We start from the raw sequence: 16,796 nt of genomic DNA on the forward strand, positions 1-16,796 counted from the left end.
ACTCAACTGGGTGTACCACTGCTTGGCTCCGTGTGTGTGTGTGTGTGTGTGTGTGTGTGTGTGTGTGTGTGTGTGTATACTTACATAAAACATTTCGATAGAAAGGTATTGTAACCAAAATAATAAGAATATGTGTAGTTGTTTGCTTTACAAAGCATTTCTACACTCATTATCTCATTTGATCCTTTACATGACCATGTCAGATAGGCTCCACACAGGTTAATTCATTTCACAGCAGAGACTAACTTGATGCACAATGTTAGAGATCTAGGAACACATTGGAACCCAGGGGTCTTCTTCAGTACCCAATCAACCAGTTACTTTAATAAATGCATGAAGTCACTAATAAAAGGTTTAATAGAGAAAGTGGAAGTTGCGATCTCCTGTTCCCTCCCAGCCAGTTTCTCCCCTTAACCTAGAGAGAAATGCCTGAACACTCTTGAAGCATCTTCCTAGTTCTAACCTTTTCTAGACTCCGATCCATAGGAGCAACATGACCCCTCTCTCTCTCTCTCTCTCTCTCTCTCTCTTTCTCTCTCTTTCTCAGTCAATTAAGCCCAGAGCCAGAGAGGAGATGGTCTGGGCAGGTCCCTGAGGGCAGCTTCCAGGGTCACATCCAGGAGGCTGAGCAGTGTCAGGAGCACAGGGTAGATCATTCCAGAGACAGGCAAAGTGAGATGCTGGGAAGGAGAGATTTTACAGCACTGGCCAGCTTGGGTTGAGCCCCTTTTGCATTGAGATCACCCTGAACACTTGGGAAACCCTGGCCTCCCATAGCAACTCCCAAGCGAGATAAAGAGAAATACAAACGCTGCCATTCAAACACCTGCTTCTGTCCTAAGTTGTTTTGCTTAGTGATGCCCTTTCCAAGAACCCAGGGCAGTAAGTGGGGGCTCTCTGCACAGGACTGGGTGCCACTGGCTTCTTTGTTTGCTCCCATCTGCACATGTAAAGAGTAGCCTGCCTTCTGAGGTTGGGATCATAGCCTTGCTTAAAAAAAAAACTCATTCTATGTGGCGCCAGGAATGAATATGGGCCTCATATATGTGTGGTACTGCTGAGTGTCCACTCCTGCCCAGTTCTCTCAGTGTTTCTTTATGAATGGAGACAGAGAGCAGAGATACCACAGCAGCTCTGGTTCCACCAACCATAGAGTTGCCACAGTGTGACTGTTGTGCTGTTGGGCTTCCCACCAGACCCTAACCACCAGCTTTCTGCAGGTCCTGTGATGACCAAACCTTCTCCATGGAGGGCAACCTTTTACTGTCATCTTTCTTGTGCTAGTTGAGGTATTCAGTACCCACTTTCCATCACACCTCACCCAGCAGGCAGCAGAGGCTCTTTTATTTGCTGTCTCCCCTTTTCTTTATCTTTGATGGGGAGAGGGCTCATGAAGATAAAAAAAAATAAAGTAGTTTGGGACAGGGTGGTGGCTCAGTGTGCAAGGACCTGGGTTTAACTCCACAGTCCCCACCTATAAGGGGAAAGTTTCAGGGCAGTGATATATTGCATGGGTATCTGTCTCTCTTTCCTTTATCTCCTTCCCTTTCAATTTCTCTCTTGTCTCTATTCAAAATAAGAAAGTAAATAAAAATTGAAAAAGGAATCATAAAACAAAATAGATGGGGTGGGCACTGGCACACGGGCAGTTGTGGTGCTCAAGGGCACAAGTTCCGGCCCCCAGGCCCCACTTTGAGGGAGGGAGCTTCACAAGAGATGGAGCAGTACTGTAGGTCCCTCTCCCTCTCTCTTTCTGTTCCTCCCACTCTCCAACCGTTCCCCTTCTTTCCTCCCTCCCTCTCCCCTTCCTTCCTTCCCTCCCTTCCCTCTTCTCTATCTCTCTCTACCCTTTCAATTTCTCTGTATCTAAAATAAATAAAATTAAAATATTATAAAATAAAATAGCATAAACAGGCAAAAGGCTTGGAGCTGACCTTAGAGTGGTTTGGGAAGACTGGTATTTGGGGCCATCTTCTAACTTTCCACTTTAGGCTTCCTTCCACAGATATTAGGAGAGGCAGCTAAGGCTCCCCCTCACACTGAACCCTGAGAGGGCAACAGATGTGGGCTGAGACCTGAGGCTCAGAATGGGAATGCTTTTGTGTCCCCAGGCTCTGCAGGATGATGGTGAGACAGGAGCTCACACCCTGCCCAGCCTCATGTGGCCTCTTAACCACCAAGAGAAAGGGACACTGTGGGGTGGCTTTGGGATGTACTCCATCAGGGATGTGAGCCTAGGCCTCCTGACCCTGACAGGGAGAGCCCACGCTTCCCTCCTGCTTCATGCAGAAGCTGCTGCTGCCTTCTCACAGACAATTATAGACTGATGGAGCTGCACTTCCAAAGACAATGTGGTGTCAGAGCGTTTCAACAAATGTGTGCTTTGGGCATCTCCCTTCCCGGCTCCCTGAGATGATGTCTTCATTTCTACTGACCCAGCCCAGACCGTGCTGTGTGCTGTAAACATCTGGTTTACCGTTCACCCAGCTGAACTGGTTTACATTTGGTTAGAAGAAAAGGCTGAGGATTAAAGACATTTAAGTAATTAAGCACACGTCAAGACAATTTGGTGATGGGTAAATATAGTCTCTGTTAAGATGCGCTGGCTGGGGGTTCTGGTTTAGATTTGTGTCCAGTTGGAGCTCAGGGAGGAAGGCAGAATGCCGGGCAGACTGGGCCCTGCTGGGGGTGTAGAGGGGGAATCAAAACCAAATGGGTTGTCAGGAGCCCAGCACCATGACTTGGAGGACCTGTCCCCACAGGTCTAAGTTCACTGTGATTTTGGCCAGAAGGGAAGAGAGCTGCTGTCCCTGTCACTCTGGGGCCCTGGCAGTCTGAACGAGTCTGTCTTTGGGAGGCAGACCCAACACTGCATTTGGCAGGTCCTTTGCATGAGGGAACCAGAGGTGCTGTGGCAACAAGCAAAGTGCTCAGCCTTGGGCTTTGCACCTTAAGTGGGCGTTTGTGCCCATGTAGGGGCCTCCGCCCAGCCTACTGCCTCCCTTGGCTCTGGTGTCCGGGTGCTGGGTGCTGGAGAGTGGGGCTGCTAGGCCAGCAGAGCTGTGGCCAGTGTTGATCAGAGGACATACTAGTTTTTTGCTTGGGAATTGTCCTTCTTTTACTCTCATTCATTTTTTTTTTTTTATTGCTGGGGCTCTATGCCTGCTTGTTTCCACCATCCCAGGCTTCCAGTTTTCTTTCCCTTTTCTTCTGGATAGAGACATAGGGGGTGGGAAGGGAGAGAAAGAGACACAGAAAGAAAGAGAGAGATAACGTGGCGTCCAAGTGGTGGTGCATCTGGTAGAGTGCACATATTACAATGCAAAAGGACACCAGTTCAACCCCCAGGTTCTCACCTGCAAGGGGGAAGCTTCATTAGGGGGTAAACAGTGCTTTAGGAATCTCCTTCCTTTCTTTCTTTGCCTCCAGGGTTATTGCTGAGACTTGAATCCACTGCTTCTATGGCCATTTTTTCTTTTTTTTTTTTTTTTGGATAGGACAGAGATAAGTTAAGAAGAGGGGAGGGGAGATAGAAAGGGAGAGAGGTGGTCCGGAAGGTGGCGCAATATGAGGTCCTGAGTTCAATCCCCAACAGCACATATACCAGAGTGACGTCTGGTTCTTTCTCCTCCTTTCTCATTAATAAATAAAATATTAGAAAAAATTAAAGAATGGGAGAGAGACAGAGAGACACCTTCAGTCTGCCTCACTGCTTGTTGAAGTGACCCTTTTGTTACTGGGGAGCCTGTGGCTTGCACCGGGATCCTTACTTGGATCCTTGTGCTTTGTACTATGTGTGTTTAATCCAGTGTGCCACCACCTAGCCCCTTGGGTATCTCTTTTTCTATTCTTCTCTCTTTCTCTCCTCAATTTTTCTCTCTATTGCCATCCAAAACAAATAAGTAATAAAAAAATTTTTAAGAGAGATGACTGTAGCATTATTCCACAACTTGTGAAGCTCCACCCTGCAGATGGGAACTGGGGGCTTGAACCCGAGTCCTCATGCATGGTAACATGTGTCTTCCACTGTTTGAGCCACTGACCATTCTCAGGGATTACTGTTCGAAGCACCAGAGTTTTCTGGGATTGGAGGTGGTGTTCTCAGCAATCTGTGCTGCTTGTGCCAAGGCTTTGCTTCTCTTTGGAAAGCCAAGGAAAGGAAAGAGTCCTGAATACTTTCTCCTCCCTTCTCTTTGCCCCCAGCCCTGGACCAAAAGTCTGGGTATTCTTTTCTCCCTGGGTCTTGAGCAGAGAGGGAAGTGTGTAGATGTGACCCTGAAGAAGAAAGCCCTGCCATCATAGCCAGATGGAGGGTGCATGATGGAATCAATTAACTGAAAAGAAAGGAAAAACTTCAGAATTGCGATTTTCAAAGCAGAGTCTGTCTTAAAAAGAGAGAAAGAAAGAAAGAAAGAAAAGAAAGAAAAGAAAAACGTTTGATTGTTTTTTTTTTCTTTCAAACTAATTTCCATGCTTGTTGGGGGCAGGGGTAGACTCTTGGTTTCAGAAGTCTGTAAGTGACTTGAGAGACTAAGGCAATTCCCGCTCTTGGGCGCCATTTTATTATAGGTGAAATCACTTCTCAGCTTGACTTTCTCTCAACCCCCCTTTCTCCTGCTTTTTGTCACAGGTCACCTTCTTTTCAGCAGTCACTGACTGAAAAAGAAGAGATACAGTTTTTAGGTGCATAGAGATACACGAGTCACTGTATGTCAAGGCTCTGCCAGTGTGGGCTAGGACTTAATGGGCCAACTGCAAGGGAAAGACCCGTATGCATGGCTTCTTTACTTAGGAGCCAGGCTTATGACCAACACTCCCAACAGTTTTTGTTTCCTTCCTTCGTCCCTTCCTTCCTTTTGCTCTTGCTCTTGTACTCTTTCTTTCATTGGACAAAGAGAAATCAAGAGGAAATAGAAAGATAGGGAGGGAGGGAGAGAGAGAGAGAGAGAGAGAGAGAGGGAAGGAGAGGGAGAGGGAGAAGAAGAGAGGGAAAGAGGGAGGTGGGGGGGGCACGCAGCCCTGTTCCATCACTTGCAAATCTTTCTCCTGTAGGTGGGGACAGGGGGTTTGAACTCAGGTCTTTGTGCATGGTAACATATGTGTTCAGCTGGGTGTGCCACCTCCTAGCCCCTTTCTTTTCAAAAAAATATTTATTTATTTTGGATAGAGACAGAGGAATTAAGAGGGAAGGGGGAGGTAGGGAGAGAGACACCTGCAGACCAGCTTCACCGCTCATGAAGCTTCCTCCCTGTGGGTCGGAACTGGGGGTTTGAACCCAGGTCCTTGCACATGGTGACATATGTGCCAAATCAGTTGTACCACCAGCCCCATTTCTTCTTGTTATCTAATGTATTTTATCGGTGGTTTAAGATTATGAGATTACATGGGTGTAGCTTCACGCAGCACTCACTGCCATAGTTCTGTGCCTCCAGCCCTCCCTCCATGATAACCACTATAGTTTTTTTCAGAGTCTTTGAGACAGCTTGGTGGTGGCTGAGGTGGCGGCATTGAAGGTAGTGGCTATTACTACTACCGCGTCTACTACATCTACTACCACCTCTACTACTACCACCATTACTTACCTCTACCACTATCTCTACTACTGCCACCACTATTACTACCTCCACTACGACCTCTACTCCTACCTCTGCTACTACCACTGCTACTTCTACTACCTCTGCCACTACTACTACCTCTACTACTACCACTATTTCTACCTCCACTACTACTACCTCTACTTACAGCTCTACTCCTACCACTACTATCTCTACTCCTATCACTACTTCTACTACTACGTCTACTACTACCTCAAACTACCACTACTACTACCTCTACTACTACTGCTTCTACTACTTCTACTACATCATCTTCTCCTCCTCTTCTTAGTTCATGTGTTTCAGTTCTCTATATTTTACAGGAATGAAAGTGCCTCGCAGTTGTCTCACCTCCTCATTTACTTCACTAGCATAGTTATCTCCAGTTCCATCCATTTTGTCCTGAATGACATACTCTCATCTGTTTTTTTTTTTGTTTTTCGTTGCACAATATTATCCTATTGAGCATATGTCGCATCACTTCTTCACCCAGTTGTCTGTTGATGAGCATTTGGGATGCTTCTACTCCTTGTCTATGGTGAATAGTGTAGCTATGAACATAAGGGTGCATATGTCCTTCGAATTAGTGATTTCATGGCATTTGGATATACACCTAGGCATGGTGCTTTTGGGTCACAGGCTAATTCCACTTCTGTTTGTTTGAGGACTCTCCACACTATTCACTTTCCTCACTTAGCTCTGAGACAAGAGGCAGGGCACAGAGCTTTCAGCCTCCTTTTGAGGCTCTAGCAGTAAGAGCCAGGAGTCTAGGCTGTCTGCCTCATGTTCTCAGATGCTGGGTAATCATGCAAAGCTGAGAACGAGGACTGGGGAGCCGGCTTAGTGTGCCTGAGGTGTTGGTTCAATCCCTGGCACCACTGTGAGTCAGAACCCAGAGGTGTTCTGGTTTCTGTCAGTCTCATACAAATAAGTGAATAATTCTTTCCTAGACCTGAGAGTCAGCAGGAGAGCTGAGCCTCTGCTTACAGGTGGTCTTTGCATGGTCTTTAGGCATAGCAGCTCTGGGATGTGGGTAAGGGGCTTGGGTGGGATGCCACTGGGTGCTGTGTGGAGCCCTCCTCTGGCAATGAATCTGTCTTGACCCATGTGGCCAGCTCACCTGCAGCTTTGAACTCTCACCCCCGCCCCTCCTGACAGCCTAAGACTAGTCTTGGAGTAGTTTTGGTAGAGCCAGGAAGTCAGCTCAGTGAGTCCACATGAGACTTCTACCTGTGCCAAGCAAAATGGTACTCTGGTCTCAATCTCTTATAGAAAAAGAAACAAGCAAAGTAAAGAAAAACAAAATAGTATTGGTTACAAGACCCCCCCCCCCCCCGGGAAAGGTTACAGGGACTCCCAGGGTTCCCCAGATCACACTTGAGAACTCCTACACCCCTGCCCCCATGTCACCAGCTGATGCTCAGAGCAGGACAGTGACAGATAGGCCACAGTGTGTGGGGACAGGCAGGTGCCAGACACAAGCACAAGTAAAGGAGTCTGAGTGAGCCCATCTGATATGCCAGACATAACTTCACACATGGGGAATAAGAAAATGCTGCCTTTGTGCCCATAACTGAAACTCCAAACACTTTCCTGACTGGGAGGTCAGTGTCAAGAATGTCGTGATACTCAGCTGAGAAGGAGGCAAACCTGTAACATCCTTCAGAGCCTAGAGAGAAGTGAAGTCCCTGCCCCGGAGTGACTGTCTTTGTTATCCTGTCTCCCCAGGCATCAACTCTCTGATAGCCAACAACATCTATGAGGCTGCCTACCCTCTGCATGATGTAAGTGCTACCCCCAGTCTGTTTCCTCCAGCCCCAGATATGGCAGACAAGAGGATAAAAGGAAGGGAGAGGAACTTTGGTAGCGGGAATTATGTGGAATTGTACCCCTCTTATCCCACAATCTTGTTGATCATTATTAAATCACTAATTTAAAAAAAAAAAAAGGAAGAGGAAGGCTGGTCAGGGTGGGGGTTTCCTGAGAGGAGAGCCACAGACTTGGTCTGTTGGGTACTTAAGTGTCCTTTTCTTAAAGTATTATTTTATGAAGCTGTTAGTGACAGGAGGAGGAGATATATTAGGAGAGAGGGAGAGAAGGAGAATCAGCATCAGTCTGGCCCATTAGATAGTAGAGATCAAACATGGAATCTCAAGCTTATAAGTTCAGTGCTCAAGGGTGTCCAGCGGTAGCGCAGCGGGTTAAGCGCAGGTGGCGCAAAGCGCAAGGACCCGCATAAGGATCCCGGTTCGAGCCCCCAGCTCCCCACCTGCAGGGGAGTCGCTTCACAGGCAGTGAAGCAGGTCTGCAGGTGTCTGTCTTTCTCTCCCCTTCTCTGTCTTCCCCTCCTCTCTCCATTTCTCTCTGTCCTATCCAACAACAATGACATCAATAACAACAACAGTAATAACTATAACAATAAAACAAGGGCAACAAAAGGGAATAAATAAATACTAAAAAAATTTAAACAAGTTCAGTGCTCAAGTCACTTTGTCATCTCTGAGTGCATCACTACCCAATCCCTGAGAGTCATATATTTATTTTATTTATTGGATAGACAGTCAGAAACTGAGAGGGAAGGAGTGGGGTAGAGAGGAAGAGACAGAGACACCTGCAGCCCTGCTTCACCACTTGTGAAACTTTCCTCCTCCAGGTGGGGACTGGAGGCTTGAACCCTGGTCCTTGTACACTGTCTCAACTAGGCGCACCACCACCTGGCCCTATAGTTTCTTTTTCTTTTTTTTCAATATTTATTCATTCCCTTTTGTTGCCCTTGATGTTTTATTGTTGTAGTTATTATTGTTATTATTGATGTCATCATTGTTGGATAGGACAGAGAGAAATGGAGAGAGGAGGGGAAGACAGAGAGGGGGAGAGAAAGATAGACATCTGCAGACCTGCTTCACTGCCTGTGAAGCAAATCCCCCACAGGTGGGGAGCCGGAGGCTCGAACCAGGATCCTTATGCGGGTCCTTGTGCTTTGCGCCACATGCGCTTAAGCCGCTGCGCTACAGCCCGACTCCCTAGTTTCTTTTTCTATAAGAGACTGAGACCACAGTACCATTTTGTATGTAGATGTAAAATTCCTCCTCCTTACAGGGCAAGAACACATTGTTGGATCTTTTTGTATTTTGTTTAATATTTTTGAAGATGTATCTCAAAGTTCCCTGTATTATTGCTTTAGTAAGTAAGTGAAAAAACTTTTCCCAGTTTGGTCACTTTATAATATCCCCCACCATAACACCTTGGTGTTCTCCAAGATGATCTGGCCCCTCAGCTAAAGGCCTCCACTCGGCTCCTGACTGGTCATTTTTTTGTCACTGGTCACACAGCTGTGCCAGATCAGGCCTTTGAGCCAGGGGTGCCTGAGTCCCTGCAAGGACGACTCAGATGACAGCTTCTCCTCTCTGCCACCTCTGCCATGGGCACCTATGAAGTCAGGTTCTGCAAGTTGCCTGATGTGGCACAGGGTGACACCCTGTCAGATGCTCGTTCCTTCCAGGCACTGGCTCTGACTTTACATTTGATCCAAGGAGGCCCAGGATAACCTCTGGGAGACATTGTCCACAAGTGACCTTGCTGGTGACCAAGTCTCCAGGGCAGCATTTGCTCCTGACCTTGACCTTGCTTATCTAGAAGTGAAGGAATGTAAGAGAGCAATCTTCTCTCAGCATTTGAGAATTCTTCTGGCCTTATACCAAATCCCTTCTTCTTACATAGGGGGAATATGACAGCCCCGGGGACGACATGAACGACAGAAAGGTAAGCTGGCTTCATGCGGTGCTCAGAGCTCTGCACACACAGAAAACGGTGGGTGAATGTGGCACTCAGGGGAAGGGTCCTGAATGGCCTGCTTACTCCCTTGCCTGTCCTTCAGTCATTCTTCCCCTGCACCTATACCAGCATCAAGTCATTCTTAGGCATCGGCAGGAGAGAGAGAGAGAGAGAGTGTGTGTGTGTGTGTGTGTGTGTTTGTGTGTGTGTGTGTGTGATGCTATAGGCATTTAGTGCCTGGAGGTTCCATGCTGCTGACCATCTTGAAATATCCTCAACACCCCCGAACCCCCCCACCCATAGAGTAGTACCTCATTCCTGATGACAAGCAGGTCTTAACTGAGGAACACCGGAGAGTCACAGAGTCTAAATTCTTTAGTGTGTAGATGGAGACATGACACAAGTCCCAGAGAGATTGAGCCCCAGGCCCATGATGATACTGCCCTCAGGCACAGAGCTGGGCCCTGGCTCACTCACTCTCAGCTCTGCTCTCCCTGCTAATCTGTGCTATCATCACCCACGACAGTGCCATTCAGCACAGGGGAGGGGGTTTCCCTTTAACCTATTCTTCTTATTCTCCAGATAAGAGAAGTGAGGTAGAGCCATCCCCGACCTAGAGATGAGGGCTGGTGAAATAACTTAGTTGGATAGCGCTCTGCTTTGCCATGTGTGTGACCCAGGTTCAAGTCTGGCCCCCACCACATTAAAGGCAACTTAGATGCTGTGGTGTCCCTGTCTCTTTCTGTCTCTCCCTTTCTGTCTCTATCTAAAACAGAAACAAGAACAAAAACCAGGGCCAGGTTATGGTACACCTGGTTGAGAGCGCATTCCACCATGTGCAAGGACCTGGGCTCAAGCCCCTGCCCCCCACTTGCAGGGGGGAAGCTTCACAAGTGGTGAAGCAGGTCTACAGGTGTCTTTCTCTCTCTCTTCCTCTCCCCTTCCCCTTTCAATTTCTTTCTTATCAATAAAAAATAATATCTTGTAAAAGTCCCTAAAAGTGAATTAGAGGTGAGAAATCTGGAGGAGAGGAGGGCTCAGTCATGTATATGCTGGGCAGCTACAAACCAAAGGTCTTGGCAGCAGGAGGAAAGGGGGTCTTTGGAGGAAGCCTGGCCCTGGCAATCACTGCTCCCCACTCAGCAGCTGTCTCTCCTAGTGCCATTTCTTCTCTCTCTGTGTCCTGGGGCATGGCTGTGCCACCTTTCCCTGTCATGACCAGACATTCTAAGGATCTCTTAGCCTCAGTGCAGATGCCCCAACTGGCTGTCACCCCCTCGGGTGAGCCTCCCTCCCCGCTTTCCCCAACCTTCAGCCCCTCTGCTGAGCAGAGCAGGGTGGGCAGGGGTGAGAGAGATGAGGAATTGAAGCCCCCAAAGTATCCCCCCTCCTCTTCCTCCCTAGCTCTGTTGTCTGGAAAACCACTCATCCCCCAAGTTGCCTTTTGAGCTGCTTTCTTTTTATCCTGCCTATTAGGCCCAGTTATGAAGTGTTAAGTATTAAAAACATAAAAGGTCTTTTCCAGAAATACTGCCGTGATTGCTTACACATGTCCCCCCTCGGCCTGCACGGGGAATCTGCTATAGTCTTGCCATGTCTTAACCTCATCTGTTTTCTATCTGAGGCTAATAGTCTCGGTGTTTAATTTCCTGAAAAGTCCCGGATCAGATTTAAAGGCAAAGGAGGAAGAAGCCTTGCTCGCTGTGTCTCACCTCTCTCACCCGATGTTTTCTATCCCCTTACTCTCTCACTTCCTGCTCTTCCCCTTTAAAGGGGGGGGCACTGTTCAATGCCCACATGAGAGACCTCCCATGGGGTGAATGGTGACCCTCAGCCCATGGAAGTAGAGTGCCTTGTGCTTTACTGGAACATTCCAGGGACTGGGAACACAGAGTAACTCCTGGGCCACATCCGCTGATCCTCTGATAGCTGTCCAGGGCAGGGAGAAGCACGTAGGAGTCCAGCCAACGTTTTATGTGTGCTTACCTCTGGCACAATACTTCTACTATCACCACCAGCAGCCAAAGCTTTTCAAGAAATATTTCCTTCCCAGGAAAGGTAGTGCTGGTGGACTGACTGAATCCAGAAAGCAAGGAAGTAGCTGCCCAGATGGAGTTGGAAAGCACTCTCAAAGTGAAGTCAAAAGGATGCTGGGGAAGGGGGACCGGCTATCTTTGAGAGTCTAGAGGCCTTTTTTTTTGTGACTTTCCCTTTTTTTTTTTTTTCCCCTGCCAGGGTCATAATGATGGACCAGAGAAGCCGTGAGGGAGAGTGAAAGATTTCCCCTCCCCATTTCCGTTGAGAAACTGATACCCAGTGAGGTGAAGAGAAGTGATTGTCAAGTCAGGAAACAGAGACCCTGATTATTGATCAACTAGGTCCCTGTGGTCATGTTGCTACAGTTTTAATGTGCTTCAAGAGGCTACTGGAAGGGACTGGGTAGTGGTGTACCTGGCTGGCTGTACACATTACCATGTATAAGGTCATGGGTTTGAGCCGCTGCTCCCCACCAGCAAGGGAGAAGCTTCACAAGTGGTGAAGCAGAGCCTTACCCCTCTGTCTCAGAGGCTACTGAAAGGTCTGGGTCCAAGGGAGTTGGAGGTGCAGGTGCACCATGGGCTTCCTACTCTGGGGTCCTCTAGTGATAACTCGCAGGGCACCCTCAAACCTCCCATCCTGCCAGCTCCCAGATCCCTGAGGCCCCAGCTTCTCCTGGGCACATCTCAGGCAGGGTGGGAGGCCCTGAGAGTGGAGCCTCCAACTGCCTTCTGTGCTGTGAGTCTCTGTGACTCAGCCACAGCCAGGGGCTGGAAGGTTTGCTCTGTCTTCTCCTGGAGGGTAATTCCTTCCTTCTGGGGGACAGGGAGGGGTTCCCTGCCCTTCTAGTAGGCAAGGAGGTAGGAAGAGAGAACAGATTGGGTGAATGAGTCCCTCCTGGCTGCCCACAGCCCCCTAATCCTTCATTTCCCACCTGCTTCATTTCCTCAACTATCTGGAGAGCATGCTTGTGACTATTCACTGCCCCCCCCCCCCCCCCCGCTGGGTCCCTGTCTCATTGTACCTACTCATGGGAGCCCCCAAGGCATAGATTAGTTAGTAGTAGTTAAACCTTTGTCCCAGATTTTCCAGTTTTTGTAAATGGTCATCTTCTGAACCAGTGGGTGGTTGTAGAGGGAGCCCCAATTCTTCTTCTAGCGTTTGCCCTTCTTCCGTAGCCAGTCAACAGCGTCAGGTTGAGCCTGATGTAAAGTTTCGAGACCTCCTTTGAATCTGGAGAGGTGGCAGTCGTTGATGATGTGCTAAGAGAGACAGTCCTGCATTTGAAAAGCTTGTTTTCTGGGCTGAGGAGATAGCATAGTGGTTTTGCAAAAGACTCTCATGCCTAAGGCTCAGATCAGTGCTCTGGTTTCTTTTTCTGCATCTCTTGATTTAAAAAAACAATAAATTAAGGTGTGCTTTCTAACAAGAAAGTGACTTTTCTGGGTCAGGGAGGTGGCTTAGCTATAGAATGCAAGGAGGCCTTGGGTTCAGTCCACTGTACTGCTTGTGAGCAGTGGTGCTCTGGTCTTTCTTCCTCTCCTTCTGGAAGTCAAGGGGAGGGAGCAAGGAAGGCAGGAATGAAGTGACAAATCAAAGATTCAAATAGCCAGTGTGGAGTTTGAGAGCAGAATTCTCCTTGCTCTCATCCAGCTCCTCCCAGGTCTCCCCTGGTCTCCTAACTGCCTCTCAGTTGACTATAGCTGGCTTCTCTCTCTGCTTGTTTGTTTTACTTATTTTATTTTTTTTTATTGCCACAAGGGTTACTGCAATCTGCCACTCCCAATGGCCATTTTTTCTTTTGGTTTTTCTTTTTTTTTTATTTGATACGACAGAGAGAAATTGAAAGTAGAGAGGGAGAAAAATAGAGACCTGCAGACCTACTTCACTGCTTGTGAAACGTCTCCTCTGTAGATGGGGAGCTGGGGCTTGAACCTGGGTCTTTGTACATGGCAACATGTGTGCTTAACTGAGAGAACTACTGCCTAGCCTCCCTCTCTCTTCTTGTTGCAGGAAGAGCTCGTGGCCTTAGAGAGGAACCAGGGTCCCACATTCCTTGCTGTTCCTTAGCTATTACAAATGGGGTGAATAGCTGGGTACTATTAGGCAAAGCCCATCTCTGTAAGTTACTGATTCTCTCCATAAAGGCTTGGAGTGAAGCCTACCCTGTAAAATAAGGCATCATCCACTTAGGAGGAGGGACCCTACCAGTGTCAGCTAGTTGGTGAAGAGGACATGCTGCAGCTTAAGGGGCAAAGTGGGGCTACCTTAGAAGGTTCTAGTCTGCAAGTCTAAAGGGACTGTCACAGTCCCAGTGGTCATCCTACTGTGTTGTCCACACCATGCTCCTTCTCTGCTTCCCTACACAGGTGGGGAGGCAAGATTCTGCATCCCTCCCCAGCAGGGCCTCTGGACCTGAAGCTCTAGTCTGTAGGAGTTTCCTGCTGAGTCCTCATCCTTATCCACATTGCACTCCAGGAGCTCTAGCGACACATCCTTGTCTGTCTCTACAAAGTGTGCATTTAACTTTATATGTAGACAGTGCCCCACTGAGGAAGAGACTTTCTAGAGGTTTCCTATAGCAGATCTGGGACCTCTTCAGGGACCAAGCTTAGGAGTGTGGCTCTTGGTTTGAACATAGTGCTGAGGGAGCCATCCTGGCTTCTTGGAGCCCGCCAGAGTAGGGTGAGGGGGGGCACTGTGTGCAGATGTAGGCCTGGGCTGGACATGCTTAAGAAGGAATCTGCCCTGGGGATAGGAGCCTGTGGGGCAGGCAGTGACGTCTCATAGTCCCCCTGGGTGCCCTGGCTTGGCTCTCCTGACGCAGGCTGGCCTCCCATGGGGACACACATGAAGTCACTGTGACAACCAGGTGCTGGTGAGTCCAAGGTTTGCTCTAGGGGAAGAGAAAAAGGCAGTGTAAGCACCCAAGATGACAGGGAGGAGAGGTGTAATAATAACAGTGGGACTGGGTAGGAGCCAGCAGCATCAGAACTAATGAATTCAAATAACCTGGGAGGTGGTACAGTGAATGAAGTGTTAAACTTGTAAGCATGAGGCCCCGCGTTCAATCCTCAGTACTGCATATTCCAGGGTAATATGCTGGTTCTCTTTCTTTCCACCTCTCTTGCTCATAAATAAAAGAAATAAATCTTCATGAACTCACCCTTCAGAAGGCTATCATGCACTGCAGAGGTACTCTTTGTCCTGGGGTTCTTCTTTGTAAATGGTGCTGATTGTAAGTGCAGTTTGCTCTACCAGGATCCATGTAGTTTTTGGCTTTGTTTTGTTTTGTTGTTGGAGGGATATTCTGACAGTAAAAAAAAAAAAAAATCTGACAGCAAAATATGTAATAAGACAGGAGCCTGTAATAGAAGGTTATAGCCATTCAGCAAGAACGGTGGCAGTTGTGTCAGTTTTCAATCATCTGTACAAATTCTGAGGAGAAATTTGCCTATACATGTGTGTGGCTTCCCAGTCCTGCATAGCAGGTGCTGCTACTCACTCTCATCACCCCCCCCGGGGGGTGGACTCCAGACTCCCTTCCTCCCCAGCCCTGCTACCCCCTTTTCTCCCCAAAGCCCCTTGCCCAGGTTTCCACCAGTACACCACCCCCAGCCCAGGTTTCCACCTGTCTCCCTTTCTGACTTCCAAGTTCTACCTACAGGCAAGGCTATCCAGCATGTCTCCCTCTCTTCTTCACTCACCCCTCTCAACACTTTTCCTTCAGTTTCTAGAGAAGATTGAGATTCAGTGGTCTCTGTTCTGATGTCTAGGTCTTTGATAGCAGCCCTTGGTTCATCAACATTGGTCACATCACTCTGTCCTTTCTGCCCTCCATTTTCCTATATGTTTGCTCCTTTCATTGCTGTTGTTTGAGATCCCTTTATTTTTTTAAAAATTTCTTTATTGGAGAATTAATGTTTTACATTCAACAGTATGTACAATAGTTTGTACATGCATAACATTTCCCAGTTTTCCATATAACAATACACCCCCACTAGGTGCTCTGTCATCCTTTTTGGACCTGTATTCTCCCCACTCCAGAGTCTTTTACTTTGTGCCAATTCCAGTCCAGGTTCTACTTGTGTTTTCTCTCCTGATCTTGTTTTTCAACTTCTGCCAGAGAGTGAGATCATCCCATATTCATCCTTCTGTTTCTGACTTATTTCACTTAACATGATTTTTTCAAGGTCCATCCAAGATCAGCTGAAAACAGTAAAGTCACCGTTTCTAATAGCTGGCTAATATTCCATTGTGTATATATACACCACAACTTGCTCAGCCACTTATCTGTTGTTGGACACCTGGACTGCTTCCAGGTTTTGGTTATTACAAATTGTGCTGCTATGAACATATGTACAAATATTTTTGGATGGGTGTGTTGGATACCTTAGGATATATCCCCGGGAGAGGAATTGCAGGATCATAGGGTAGGTCCATTTCTAGCCTTCTGAGAGTTCTCCAGACTGTTCTCCACAGAGGTAGGACCAATTGACATTCCCACCAGCATTGCATTAGGGTTCCTTTGACCCCACGACCTCTCCAGCATTTGCTGCTGTTACCTTCTCTGATGTATGCCATTCTCACAGGAGTGAGGTGGTATCTCATTGTTGCCTTTATTTGCATTTCTCTGACAATCAAAGACTTGGAGCATTTTTTCATGTGTTTCTTGGACTTTTGGATCTCTTCTGTGGTGAATATTCTGTCCATGTCCTCTCCCCATTTTTGGGTGGGGCTATTTGTTGTCTTGTTGTTGAGTTTGGCAAGCTCTTTATATGTTTTGGTTATTAGCCTCTTGTCTGAGGTATGGCATGTAAAAAAGATCTTCTCCTATTCTGTGAGGGGTCTCTTGGTTTGGGTAGTGGTTTCTTTTGCTGTGGAGAAGCTTTTTCATTTGATGTAGTCCCATTGGTTTATTCTTGCCTTAGTCTTCTTTGTAATTGGATTCGATTCATTGAAGATGTCTTTAAAATTTATGTGGAAAAGAGTTCTGTCAATATTTCCCTCTAAGTATCTGATAGTTTGTGGTCTAACATCCAAGTCCTTAGATCCACTTGCAATTTACTTTTGTGTTTGGTGAAATATAGCAGTTCAGTTTTGTTCTTCTGCATGTTTCAACCCATTTTTTCCAACACCATTTGTTGAATAGACTCCCCTTCCCCTCATTTAATAGTCTGGGCACCTTTGTCAAAGATTAGATGTCCATAGGTATGGAGGCTTACTTCTGGGCTCTCAATTCTATTCCACTGGTCAATGTGTGTATTCATGTTCCAGTACCAAGTAGTTTTGATGACAGTGGCCCTATAATTCAACTTGAGGTCTGGGAGTGTGATGCCTCCAGTTCTGTTCTTTCTTCTCAAGATTGTTTTGGCAATTCTAGGTCTTTTC

General features: G+C 47.3%; 1 protein-coding gene across 1 annotated transcript in view; it reads left to right on the forward strand.

The window, feature by feature from the left end:
• The window catches only part of ANO2 (anoctamin 2), a 365,356-nt gene that overhangs the window by 124,362 nt on the left and 224,198 nt on the right, over nt 1–16,796 (forward strand). Inside the window, exons 8-9 of the mRNA XM_060190229.1 lie at nt 7,323–7,378; nt 9,315–9,356. Of these exons, the coding sequence (XP_060046212.1) occupies nt 7,323–7,378; nt 9,315–9,356 (98 nt within the window). The remainder of the gene's footprint in view (nt 1–7,322; nt 7,379–9,314; nt 9,357–16,796) is intronic.

Source organism: Erinaceus europaeus, chromosome 4 (genome assembly GCF_950295315.1).
Source record: "Erinaceus europaeus chromosome 4, mEriEur2.1, whole genome shotgun sequence".
Taxonomy (NCBI): Eukaryota; Metazoa; Chordata; class Mammalia; order Eulipotyphla; family Erinaceidae; genus Erinaceus; species Erinaceus europaeus.